This window comes from Anopheles coluzzii, chromosome 2 (assembly GCF_943734685.1).
Source record: "Anopheles coluzzii chromosome 2, AcolN3, whole genome shotgun sequence".
Taxonomy (NCBI): domain Eukaryota; kingdom Metazoa; phylum Arthropoda; class Insecta; order Diptera; family Culicidae; genus Anopheles; species Anopheles coluzzii.
In genome coordinates, this window is record NC_064670.1 from 108,481,281 (window position 1) to 108,495,293 (window position 14,013).

At 44.5% G+C, this 14,013-nt stretch overlaps 1 protein-coding gene across 2 annotated transcripts in view; it reads left to right on the forward strand.

Annotated features, from left to right (window-relative positions):
• The first annotated feature begins 1,439 nt into the window (after nt 1-1,439).
• Nucleotides 1,440-14,013, forward strand: part of LOC120954013 (mediator of RNA polymerase II transcription subunit 13) — a 50,496-nt gene continuing 37,922 nt past the window's right edge. Inside the window, exon 1 of one of the 2 annotated variants that reach the window (XM_049607034.1) lies at nt 1,440-4,733. In XM_049607034.1, the coding sequence (XP_049462991.1) occupies nt 4,665-4,733 (69 nt within the window). In that variant the 5' untranslated portion in view covers nt 1,440-4,664. The remainder of the gene's footprint in view (nt 4,734-14,013) is intronic. The other variant, XM_040374525.2, reaches the window with a different exon arrangement.

Here is a 14,013-nt window from a genome sequence, read left to right on the forward strand (position 1 = left end):
GTGAGTTTTTGTGTAAGCAAATTTTTGACTCACAAGCCAGTGTATCATGCAGGGGGAGGTGGGGGGGAAGGGACAGTGCGTAACGTTTTGGGCAGCGGTGTGTGTGTTAGTGGGCAGTGTGGCCTCGTTTTACTGAGAAAATAAATAACCAATACCGATATCGGGCTGGCCGTGGCGTGCGGCTGCGAGCGACAGGGTTTTGGTGTTAGTCTCTGTTTTGCCCTTCAGTAGAGAAGAGATTTTGCAAGTTAACGTTTAGTGAAATGACAATGCAGCGGTAAAACTAACAAGTGTGCCTCGACCCTTTTTTCGACCAATTTTCCATTCGCTGTGTAGTGTTTGCGTGCGTGTGTGTGTGCGTGTTTCTATGCCCAGTGTACGCACACTGACAGTCACGATCAATGCGATGCGATTCACCTCCTGCGTGTGTGTGTGTGTGTGTGTGTGTGCGTGGCCGTATCAGTCGTATCGAGCAGCAGGGAATGAATGTGTGCGCGGATGACGTTTTTTTTGGTTTTGGTTCGTTCACCGTTGTAATAATCGTGTCTTATTCGGTACAAGACGTCCATTTTTGTGTTCTCCCCCCCTCGCTTGCCGTACGGCTAGCATCGCACAGAAAACTTGTTTTTTTTTCTTGTGTTGCTTTCTTCCCTTATTACTCACTGTTTCACTGCGTGCGTGCGTCTCGATATGTGCGGTGTGCGTGTGCTTGCGTGTGTGTGTGGCTGTGTGCGTAGGTAGTAAAGATAAAATTGATGGATGAGGCACACTACACCACACGCAAAGATTCCACTGCACACACAACAGTACACAGTGTACGCACAGTGCACACACACACCAGAACATCCTTGCGTTCGCCTACTAGAGACAGCGATGAAACAGTCGCGGTGTGTGTCCTTTGGCACAGGATACGTATCATGATTAGGGAACGATAGCTACGGGCAGCAATACATAGATAGCAGGCGCGTGTATGCGTCTATAGAATGGTTTTTTTTTTTGTTGGTGAGAACGAAATATGGCTCTTCATGGTATTTCGCACTTGTTTGCAGACAGTTAGCAAAAGCGTTTCGATAAGATTAGTTAGTTGGTGCGTCAAATACTTTTTTGTTGTTTTTCTTTTTGCATGCGTAGGAAGGGTTAAAGCGGTATGCTGCCGCTGGTTACAGCAATGGTGTGTGTGTGTGCTGCGAAATAATGTTAGATACCGTTTTTTCCCTTGTGTTGCTTCTCGTGACTGAGACGACCAGATAATGGCAATGGTGTATGTGTGCTGTAGAGCTCTGTCTCTCGCATCTCCATACCCGCGAATAGTACCCCGTCGCAAAACGCCGTACCAAACACACACACACGGACGCGCGCGCGCACACGGACACAGTCAAAGTAGGCTATATTTTAGCATTACACACACACACACACGTCCCACGACTTGCGAAGGACATTTAGTGCCGCTACAGTCGGTTTGACGTTTTGTGTCTCTCATTTTGTTTCATCGATTAGACACACGTTGTACGGATGCATACAGCTTGAAGAGAGAGAGAGAGAGAGTAGAGAAAATTATTAACGCTTGAAAAGATCGAGCCCATTGAGTTTAAATGTTTTAATTCATTTTCGAATTACACCACCAGCCTGTGTGCGTACGGGATAGCGGCGCTTGTGTGTGTGTGTTTTTGGTTTTGTAAAGAGAGTGAGAGAAAAAAGTTAGAAAACCCTTGTACACTATCACGCACGAGAGAGAGAGATAGAGAGCGAGCGAGAGCGCATCGCAAAGTGTACGCGCTGTGGCGAGCGGGAGGTAGCAATGAGCAATTTCAGCGGCGTACGCGCACCCACACACTTGCACACGGTAGCGTGTGCACACATGAACGCATCTACAGGCGCGCGCGATCGACCTTCTTCGAATTGGCGCAGCGAGTTTTTCCCTTGCCCCTTCCCACACCAGGTGCCGCCCCTGTGCTCTCGTAGAACACCTTCGAATTTGAATTCCATTCGCGAACGGCAGGCGAACGGCGCTAATACACATACACAGGCAGAGGCGAGCGGCGCCCTCGTCTAACTGAGCAGTTGTTGTTGCTGGTGCTGTAGCCCTCTGCGCTGGGTTGTAGCGTGTGGTGTGGTAGTGATTGTTCATCGATTTGTGTACCACTTTCTAGCTGGATTGAATGTATGAGGGGGTTGGGAGGATGGGAGATATATTCGCTTGTACTGTCCGTGTGTATTCACAACACAACCGTTTTCAATCTTCTTTTTTCCGTTGCTTTTTGTGTCTCTCTATTTCCACCACAGCAGTCGGTGTTTCGCCAGTGTGTGTGTGTGTGTGTGTGCGTCTAGCGTTTAGCGACGGTGTGGAAAGCAGCAGCAGCAGCAGTACCGAGACGTCGTCAGTGCCGACTTGACGCGAATCGATCAACGTCCGCCGTCGCCTGGAACAGAAGAAGCATGTACATTTAAACAGTGCTTTTGTGTGTGTGTATGTTTCCTAAATGTAAGTGTGTCTGCATTACGGCTCAGTGACACCAGACGTGCCAAAATGTAACAAAGACCGCAAAGTAAAAGCAATAGTAAAACCGTGGTGCAATAAATAAGGGGAAGAAAATGAACTTTTCCTCGCAAAAGACCCCTAAGATCAGCTTCTTATTTAACCGCGCGTGTGTGTGTGTGTGAGAGTGTATAGAGAAAAGGGTTTAATCGTGTAATAAAAAAGTGCATCGAAGTGGTTAAAGAGCACCCAGCAAAGAAAAAAAAAACATACATCCACTCCACTACCAAATCGTTCAAAGCGAACGTCGCTCGACGAAAGTATGCGTGTTGCGGCGAGAATGTGCCGAAAAGAGAGCCCAACCTCGCACGATCGAGTGTGAGAGAGAGAGCGAGAAAAATAGAGTGTGTGCGGCCTCGACAGCACACAGCAAGCCTCGTACAGCGAGCGAGAGAGGGAAAGTACCCTTTGTGGAGCACTCTCTCTATCGCACACAGACACAGCTGCTGTGTGTGCATTGAGTCCCGTGTGTTGGTCGCCCTTAGCCGCGCTTGGTTGTGCTGAACCGGTGTGTGCGTGCGCGTGTATCCTGATTCGTGGCCGCTGTGCAATTGTGTGTGTGCGCGCGCTTGAACAGATCTAAACGCACACTCTCGAACAGTTAGTGAAGGGTAGGGAGAAGACCCAACAACCATCTAGCGTGTGTGGTTCAGCCTCTCATCAGCTCATCAGTTTTCATCGGTTAACTGTGGTGCGAGCTTGGCTTGAAGTCTACTTCGTCGTTGGTGCAAGCGCTACCTTGCCCATCCTTCTTGGCGTTTGATGAGTTGCGCGAAATTGTGTGTCTACCGTTTTATCGGTTTAAGTCTTGAAGAGCCCCAGTAGGCAGAAGGAGGAATTTAATCTACTCCTAAGTACACACACCACAAACAAAACGAGGATAAACGAGCTATAGGAGTGCTAAATTGTGCAAAAGTATTTATTGTGTGTCGGCTGGTTAAGTTCAGTGTAAAAAAATAATCAGTGCGACGTGTATATGCGAGTGTACATCGTTTCGCTGCGCAAGAAAGTGGCTCTGTTTTAATTTGTTCATTTCACCACCAAAGTGTGTGTGTGTGTTTCTGTAGATGTGTATGTGTGTGTGCGTGCCTGTGTGTACAGCAGTGCGTTCGTGTGTGTTTATAAAACGTAAAGCAAAATAGTAAAAGAGATCGTGCGGGTCCAATGCAATAAAATAGAGCACACACACAACACAGGTAAAGGTGAGAAGCTGCAAAAGAGAAAGTGCACTGGTGTAGCAGCAGCAACAACAACGGCACACAAAAGAAGGGGGTTGCAATATTGTAGAGAAATTATAGAAGAAAATTAGCTCCCTCCTTACACCACTACTACACCACTACCCGTCTCTAGCACGCTGTACGGTCTGTGTGTGTGAGAAAGAGCGAAAGAGCAATAAGCGAGTGATAAAGAGAGCGAAAGAGAGTGTGCGGTGTGTTGTGGCTGTACCAAAACCCACCCGCCCGTGTGTGCAATTAAAACCGTAGCGGTGTGTATGTGTACGGTTTTTAAAATTAGTGTACCAATGTTGTTGTTTACGGTTTACCCACTGCAACAACGCGACCGCGTTCGCCTGCCGCCGCCGCCGCCACTACAGCAGCGACGCTTGCTGCATCGCCAGTAAAACGGGGGTGCACTGTTGCGTTTGTGTGTTTGTTTGTGTGTGTGTTGGGTAGCGCCCAAGTATGCAATAGCACACGAATCGTCGTGGCATCGTTCGCACACAGTTTTTTTTTTTTTAATTCCTGTAAGTGGTGTGAAGCAAAGTGTGAATTAAGGGAGCAAAATAGATAAATTTCACGTACCGTGCGTACGAAGAAGAATAAGGGCACACCGAAGAAAGGGGAAAGAAGGAAATAGATAAGAAATTGTCTACGCGAAGTGTGTCAGTGTGCGTTCATACTATCCATAGCATACGGTGTGCGTGTGTGCGCGTGTGTGTGTCTGTGTACATATACAAACGGGCGCGTGTTGCTAAATTTGCCTCCGCTCTCGTCGGTACGGTGCCGTAGTGTCGTCGTCAACACAACACACCAACTGCTACAACAGCAACAACAACAACAACCAAAACCAACGCTCTTAAATTACACCTGTTCGTCCGTAAGAAAATGTTCGTTACAACAATACAAGCATGACGCACCAGAATCACCAAACTAACGGCGCCAGTTTGGAAGATTGCCACACAAACTTCTTCGCTTTGGTAAGTTTGCTTCCTGTGAGGCTGTAGTGAGTAGTGTAACAATCAGTTCGAAAATAGTCAGTATGTGTGTGTGTATCTAGAGCTGATCCAATTTGTATCTACAGCAGCAAAGATGATGTTATTTTCCCAAAACTATCCTTTGTTTATCAAACGACGCAAAATGAGCATGAGTTGCTGAAGTCTATTCTACGAATGTGACTATTCGCTGCCACAAACAGAACGTGATTGTTTGAGTTTAATGCGCTCACATATAACGCACTAATACGCCGTCCTTCTGTACAGACGACGAGTGAACATTGTAGTGAAAAGCCATTTTGTTACCATTGTTTGTTGTCTTATTATGGTTACCTCCGCATTCAACAAAACGTTCGTATGTGTGAGTGTGCGTACTTTCATTAGTACTCTGGACTGTTGGGGATTTTCCGCTTCAGTCGTGTGTGTTGTGTAAATAATAACTTCCCGTAAAACCTTACTGCGCCTAAACAAACAAACAAACAAACAAACAATCAAACAACTATGCGAGGAGTGCAAAAGGAAGAGGTTGGAGAGGTGTATGCGACGGCACGCCGTTCGGTTTTGCTACGTTGAGAGCAATCTAACGTGGAGAGTGTGTACACCAAGTGGAGAAACAATTGACATTAAACAGATCGTTTTAAATCATAATTGTGTCGTGTATGAGTGTGTGTGTGTGCGTGTATCTATGTGTTAAATTGTCTGTGTGTATGTATTTGGTCAGAAGGGGTCTGGAGGTTCTTCGAGCAGAGTAAAATTTAGGGTTATAGTAGATACTGAGAACAAGTTTTTGAGCACATGGTGGAAATCTGGGCTGGTCCTAGTGATCCATTAGAACAACATGCCGGCTTTATATCGCTAAACGAGAACGTTTTCTATGCCGTCCTCCGATGAAATGAAATTGGTTCATTTTTTTTGTAATAGAGCAAACAGTGCCCCGAAATCAAAATCTACTCTCTCATTATGATCCGCTAATCTCGCGCACTGATGCGGACTAGTTTGAATCTTGCCATCAATCATGAAGCTTACAGTTAGGAACATGTGTTGTAAAAAAAATTGACAAGCGGAAGCGAATTTGCTGTTTTCCTCAAGCAAGCATGTTATCACCTCCCTAAGTACTACTTTTTTGGTACTATTTTCATCGTTAGTGGTTTTGGAGAAGTCGTGGTTTGTGCTTTCCCTGCAGCTTTGCCGAGCGCTTGTTGATAAGAGCTAACATTGAGAGTGAAAAAAAAAAATCCACACAGTTCCCAACGCGTGTGTTAAACACGAAAGAAATCGAAAGCAATCTTGGTATGGCATATACATGTGTTTGTGTGTGTGCGAAAAAAGTGGTCAACGAAGCCTTTGGCATGGTTGAGAATTATCACTGTTTTAATCATAGGTTCCAGCTGACTTTGTGTGCACGACATTCCACTGGATTGTGGGGTGCCACAATGCTTGTTGTTTCGCCAAGGCAACGAAGAGCGTGTTGTATTTGCTCACTTTCAATGTTTGTCTACGCCTCTTGACGAAGTTGCTGTGAGAATTGACATTGGGAGTGGCATGTTCGTAGGAGATACCAAACTTCTTCGTTATGCTTTTGTGGTATGGTGGGAAAGCATCTCGCGTTATCAGAGCTGATGCGGACAATTGATACCGTGAACGGGCAGCGATTTCTTTTTGTGTATGATTTTTGTTCCGTTGGTTTATTGCTCCGCGCGGTGCTCGTCTTCTTGGGCACATGTTTGGATTGTTATCGCGGCCTACCGTAACGACCCTGAAGGAGGACCGTGCATTAGAGCGTTGGTCAAGTTCTTCTTGCTCGATCGGGGCTAAGGCGGCAGCGGTCAATGGTCCTACGTCATTTTTATCATCCCTTATCTTGCTACAGGCCGTCGTGAGGGTGGCGATGTAGCTTGTGTACGCTATCAAAGAACTGGAGCGTCCATTGTGCTGTGCGTTTTGTTGGAGCTACTAGCATCCCTCACTGGGGTGATTTCAATTAACAGCTCTATTTAAGGCCCCCTTGAAGTGGGGTATCGCGCTACCTAATAAGAAAGGGGGAAATGCACATGATTAATTAAGAACACGTTTGAGCTGATTATAGGCTTTACTTTAATTAAACAATCATATTGCCAACTCGTGAACCTATCAAGCTTTCGTTTAAATTGCCATAAAATTGTACGATTCGGTACATAAAGGCTGCTCGATCTTACCCACCTCTGTCCCACAGATAAGCATCCTCAAAAATAGTATGCATAGATGTCGTCCGTTGGTCGTGTTGTATTTTTATGGCACTTTTATTATTAAGTACGTGATAATTGTGCCGCTTTATGCATTGCATACACATCGATGCCTCTCTGCCTGTTGGATTCGTCTGTGTGCGAATATCGTCGAGATGTTCTCGCGGTGGTTGCATTCACGATCGTAAATGCGGCAGTCGCTCGTAAAACGATCGTTTTCTCGGCCCGTTTGTGGCATTTAGCGCACTGTGTATATGTATCTGCGTGAGCGGTGGTGGCGGCGGCAGAGTTGCAAGCGCAGTATAAAGTTTCCTTCCCCGCCGTTCGCCAATTTCGCGTCGGTGTAGAAAATGTGTGCGATACGATCACACGCCGACGGAGCGATCGTTATGAGCTTCACATCGTAAATAGGGGTTTAATGGGGGGCAGTTTTCCTGTTTGAATGACTGCCGGCTTTGGAATTGTTTGCGGATAAACAAACACATACGTAGAGAGCCAGATCAGCGCCACGCTGTTGCAACAATGTATTGGCCGGGGAGTGTCAAGTGTTACGTTTTTTGAGTGTTATATACTTTATGTTTCAAGATTCGCATATTCGCTGATATGCGATTATTTGGAGAAAATTACCCTTTTTTTAGAAGATAGGTTGTAAAAATTGTTTCGTGAAAAGCAACCTTGATTTGATTCCGTTCTTAGCATTACGAATGATATTATTCGATCTACATAAATGGTGAAAATTGAACTATATTGTAACCAACATAGCGTACCACGCTGGTTATCACGCTTGATCGTGTCTGTTTCGCTATACGTGACGTTTAGCTAAAATCTTATGATCGCCTTTGTAATTGATATGTTGTGCGACCCAAATATTAGACTACGAACGAAATCATTTGCAAATAAAATACAGAAGAGAAATCGAGAGGCCAACACTGCTCAGTTGTAGATTTTAAGCAACAGCAGCAATCACAACTTACAGTGGGAACGCTCCCGAACTTTTCTCTCTTGTTGGGTGCCGGTTTCATTTCTCTGAGTCATCAACAAATCGCCGGCCTACCCGAAAGCCGGCTATGTTGATCGTTCGACAAACGGAGTCTCATTAACATAGAAATGAGCCGTGCGTTAGTCACACGATTCCTTCTCAAGTTCATACGCTATATGATTCAAAAAAAGTACCAAAAAGAATGCCACGTAATGAAATTCATCTTTCTAGTCCTTCAAAGTGGATCCACATTTTGTTGCACTTAAAATGCGATGCTCATTTCAGGCTAACCTTGCTTTAATGTGGTACTTTGAACTTTCATGCTGGAAAAATAACGTTTGAAGGAGACTTCAATCGTCCGCCTGTAATCATGCGCATAGCATCGCTTCCAATGTTCTAATGCCCTTTTGCAGTGCATTCCTTCGCTTCACAGCTCTCGCCGGCAATGCCGTTTGTGCGAGCGGCTATTTCTTTCACTCTCTCTCCTGTTCCGAATGAAAGGGTCGCTATAGTTAGCGTGCTTCGAGTTGTTCTTGTTTTTTGTGATGTTTAATAATCATCGTTTTAAATTTTAAATAATATCAAGATATGATGAAATAATATCCAATAGATATGTTACAAAAATGTTCGGTTATATTAGTGCACTAAATTTACTATTTTCAAATTTATTGCCATTTCTTAAAAGATTTGATCTATATGACCTCCGTAATTATATCGCGTTATTCGTCACATAAGGCAAATTACGTGTTAGATTCTGCTCATCCTATCTAAAACGCTGCCGACAAAAACTTTTTACTTTCTTATCTTTTACTCACAACACCGGTTTTCTGCAACGGAGCCAAACCGTAGTGGGATCGTGGTTGAAAATAGTTTTCCCTGAATCTTCAAGGCCAACGGAAACAAAATAAACACGCCGCACACATTCATCGAACCGGCCAACGTTTGTTTGTTTCGGCGTTTTAAGCTAGTTGAAAAACCTGCCCTGCCTGCGTATGCGTATTTGTATGAGGGTATGAAGGCAGGATAGGGCCGAGAAAAGAGCAGCAAGTTATGAGTGCCCACTTGTTTATGATCATTTGCGCTAATGTGTGGTGCCACCACCATGTGTCTGCCCGTCTGTGTGAGCGTGGTTTTTGTGTTGCTGGCGGTGTTATGCTTCTTCGTGTTGTGGATGTGACATTTAGTAGACTTTAAAGCGTTTTTTTTTCACTTCTGTGCGGTGGATTTATGATAGTCAGCTCAGACACAGTGTTTAGCGCGAGCGAAAGAGAATGATAGAATTTCATGAAGCGAAACGCTCCCAGCACATACACACACATGCCCTGTATTTATGCGTTTGTGCTTTTGTACTTCTGATTATACCGTTGAAGCATCGTGAAACGATGCGTATCGAATGGATTTGGTCTCAGAGCAAAAAAAAAGATTCACTTTAAGTGTCGTCTTTTTTTAATGTTCTTCAATAGTTCAGAAGTAAAAGGTAGTTGATTGCTTAATAAAATATAAGACATTTGCAATCCTTTTTACTTTTAGTTAGCTTAAACCATGTAACATGCAGAGCTTTTTCAAATTTTTAAGTATAAAGTAAACGTATCGTTGTCGGCTTGAGACTGTCATGAGATACAACCTCCCTTGATATGCTCTGATGCATACTGTACACTTTCCGTATTCCTCGGCCATGCGTTGCACGTGTAAGAATAAAAAAAAATCCTCGTAAAGCAGTATAATATGCTATCGATATCATCACCAGCACCCGGGGGCGATATATTCTCCATCGAAGTTCAGCGAGAATGCTGTGAGAGTGCACTGAGGCAAATGTGCAATTTTGTATGCACCGTGCGGGAGAATTAATTTGCATTTGCAAGCGTCCTCTGGCTGGCGGGCACATGCTTGCCGGGTTCTCCCTGCTGCTGATGTTTTTTTTGTTTGGTTCGTGCACTTGTGGTAGAATGACCTGCTCTTCTTCCTTCGTTTGTTCCTCTACGATCAGGCGTGCGATGTCTTGATTTAAGAAGATTTTTTTTTCATTCAACGAACTGCAAATGGGATTGTCTCTTATTTTCGTTCCTATGTGCACATGTTTCCTCGTGTGCATTGGAGCTGTAGCGATTGTATGCTTTGGAATTGCTGGTTTAAGCATGGAATGGTAATTATTGGATTGGATTGTTATTTTGGTACAATTTCATTTTTGCGCAAGATTCATCAAATTTATTTTTATGAATAAATCGAAATGTACAGGAAATGAACAGGAATTTAATGAGAAACAACTTGTTAAGAATAACATTTTACACTTAAAGAGTAGTATTGGGTCCAAATCGTCACTGAGCGTAATGAGCGCAACAGCAGCGACGGTGTTGCGCTCAGCGAGAACCGATTTGCATGTGATATAGCTGCCGTGTGTCGTGAATGTCGTTAATGCCATCATTAATTACACGTGAACTCACGCGAACCGGCGAAACACAAACGAGATTATTGTTGTTGTAGGCGCAAACCCGCTCCATCCACCATATGTGGGCACGGTTGTCTGAGATATTTTATGTTTCATTTGATAATTTCAACACCCCCACTCCGCCGTGTAGTGTGTACTGTGGCTGCATCGTTTTTTTTTCTTCTTTAATATTGTGTGCATCGATTTTGTAGTGGGCAACTTCTGCTTCGATCGAGTTTGGAGGAGAAAAAGCAAAAGCACCACTCACACACAACCTCACACAACTTGACGTCAGACGTTTTCCTTTGCGGTAGATCGAAAGCCAGCGAACCATCTTCAAGCGAGCAGTGAAAAACTCGAAGCAAAGGAAGTCGTGAACCGAGCAAAAGAGTGTATTGTACTACTTTTCTGCTCGGTCCGCCGCATCCATCCGAAAACAACTACCGCCACGAACAACCCTCCAGACACACACACACACCGTCGTGTGCCTTTGCAAAAAGCACAGAAAGAAAGAGCTTTTTTGAAGCAGCTAGGTGGAAAAGAAAAATGAGGGTATGGGGGGTGGTTTCATTTCGCACACGGCCACGGTGAAGAAGCTCCCTCTCGCAGCCCGTGTACTGTGGCTGCTTCACAGCCGCTGCTCTAAGGTCCCCGTGGCGGCCATCGACCTGGGCCGTGCGCGTTCGTACGGCTTGTGGAATGAAGCTGAAGGTTGAAGCAGAGTAGCAGCAGAAAAAAAGTGTAAAACAGTTCGAGCTCGAATCAAAACGAGGGCTCTGTTCGTCAGAGTGCGCCCCTCAGCTCGAAGAAAAAACAGCGTCCCATATGCTTCGGCGGACGTGGACGAGTTTTTGGGAAGCTTCCATTCGACCTTAGGGATCGTTCCGTTTTGTGCCTCAGTTATGCACTTTATGTTCCTATGGCTTGATGCTATGGCTATGTGCTTGATTTAACATATGTTTTTATTCTATTGTAAAACTGGAACATTATTGTACATTTTTTGCTTCAAAAATATTCTTTCCACTATTGCCGGCTAAGTGGGGAATGCCAAAAATTAGATTTCATTGCACCAAACACCTTTAAAGATACACGATTCCGTTACTTTTGGCCGGCGGTTTTCACCTCCTTACCTACCGCCTACCCGTTGGAAGTGAGGAAGGACCCCTCCGGTGTTTGTACGTACGCTTTTTTTCTCTTTTTGTTGCAGGTTCTGCGCGCGTTCTCAAGACCACCTTCACCAGTGCATTCATCTTTCGTTCATTTCATTCATTCTACCGTTCCGCCGCCGTCTGGCGGTTTGCTGAGGTCACTCAACCTCTTTTTCTTTTACTCTGGCTTTTGCGTTTCCACGCGCGCATGAGGACGTGTTGAGTGCGAGAGCGATATGTGTGTGTGTGCGCACGCTAGTAGCGCGCAAAGCATTTTCCATTCGCTTTTCTTTCTCCCATTCTCCTGAATCGGTGTTGGTTGCGTCTCCGCGGTTTGTTTTGTTTTCGACTATTAAACCCTTTCGGTGTGTTTTCCCTGCTCCAGGCGCGCCGGAGTGGAAAAAGAAACCGGGGTCTGTTAGTATGGTGGGTCTAAAAGGGTTAAATGGAAGGAAGGGTGGTCGTGTACAAGGGGTGAATGAATTGCTGGCAGGTTATATGGAGAGGTGGTTGTGGAGGATGCGAAAAGCAGACGACAGACCCTCCCGTGGTTGCCGCTGTGCGCACAGTCTGGGAACTATTTTATGGTGGGGCCATATAGATGACGACGACCTGTGTGTCTCCACCGTCCTAATGTCTTGGTGGATCAAGTTTTGCACTAGTGCAAACGGATTTAGTGAAAAAAACGATTGGTTGTAGAAGCTGTCCAGCTTTGGGATTGCAAGTAGTAACAAATGCTCAAAAATGCAAAAGTAACAAATTCTATTCAAAACAATGGTGTACTGCACGTAAAGTTAATATACATCAATTGAACGGAGTGTAAATATTATCACGTATATGTCATAATCTTATACGACTCGTTTCACATCATCAGCTTCCACAGGGTTTGGTTTTCCATTACGCGAAAGCTTAGAAGGAATTTATTACCGTTTTGCCAACTGTTTCTACCGGTGGAAGTCGTTCATGCGAAAAACTATGTTATACCACGAGCTTCTCTTCCTCTTGCGTCGCTTTAACCCGATCTCTCGCGTGGTTCTTGACGTGGAAAAGCTTCTCTGTTCGCTTGCTACGGCGGACCGTATTTTATGTGTCTTTTGTTTCCATGTTGCTTTTTTCCACAATGCTACGGATGTCTTCCGTTGCACAGGAAGAAGCACATTCATTCGTTCGTTTATGTGTTTACGGGATGTGGGAGTAAAATGTAACCTTTGTGGTTGAATATTGTTTCTCTTGAAAAAAAAAACTTTCAAAAATATTTCACTTCTATATTTTTAAGAACAAATCAGTACAAGAGCCTAGTAAACTAAAATGTTGTATGATTTGATATTTCATGCATCCTTTATATTATACATAGGTGTATTGTTACTCATTTTAGGCTTCTGATACAATTTAAACATGACTTTCTCTATATACCTTGCCACTCACATAAAATTGGCTGACATAGAGGTCATAGAAATCAGAGAAGCATTAAAATTTACAGCATATTTTTGTTTGCATACTGAGAATAAGTTCGTAGTGTTTGTGGGCTTCGTATAATTCATGCTTTACACCCATACATCATACCACTATGAAGACCGTGGTACCCATTCAGCTCCGTTTCCCTCTATGTGTTACCATACCTTGGGTAAGGTTATGGGTATTGTGTGAACCCCACACGGAGACTCACGGCACATATCAACCATTTTCAGAGCATATTTTATCGCTCTTTTTACTGTGCACATGAATCAAGTCGCCTTCCGTACGTCATCGTAAGCACGTGCAAAGGACACATTGCCAAGGAGCTGTGTCCGAATAAATTCATTACATTACCATTTGGCGACTTTGGCACGAAAACGACAGCGGAGAAGACTTCTTTTTAGAGGTGACCCTCTCCCCTATACCCCCTCCCCCCTCTTCAAGTACAGAGTTCGTGCGGCCACTGTCCAGCCGGAACGATATCAACAACGACGAGACACTAAATCGTTCGAATGGAGAAAATCGTTCGCAAGTGTGTATGTGTATTGCTTTTTGTTATCTTTGGGCGCATGCGCGTGCTCTCTCTCTTACTCTTTCTCCATCTCTTCGTCTCTCTGTTTTGTGGGGGAGACGAGACGGGGGGAGGAAACTATCACTTGGCTAGATGGTTTCGTTGTCTCTTCATTTTCGGCACATTATCAAACGCGTTTGCTTTTTACTGCAAACTAATCACATACCGCCATCTCTTTCGGGCCTGCCTGCCTTCGCCTTAACTATCACGCAAAAAGAGCGGAGTATAGCCCCCTTGAAACGTGCTCACAAGAATTGCTTCAAGCAAGAAGAAGAACGTTCGTTGATGTAGCATGACATATATATCTCAGCGAAACAGAGACGAAGAATATTGTTAATTGATAAGCACATTTGCTGATACGTTAATTTGATACGAAATGTATCGCACAGTGCGCGATAAAGGAAGTGCCATTAACGAATGGGCAGGATAAGATAAAGCCCTTCTCATGCTAATATGATCGATAAC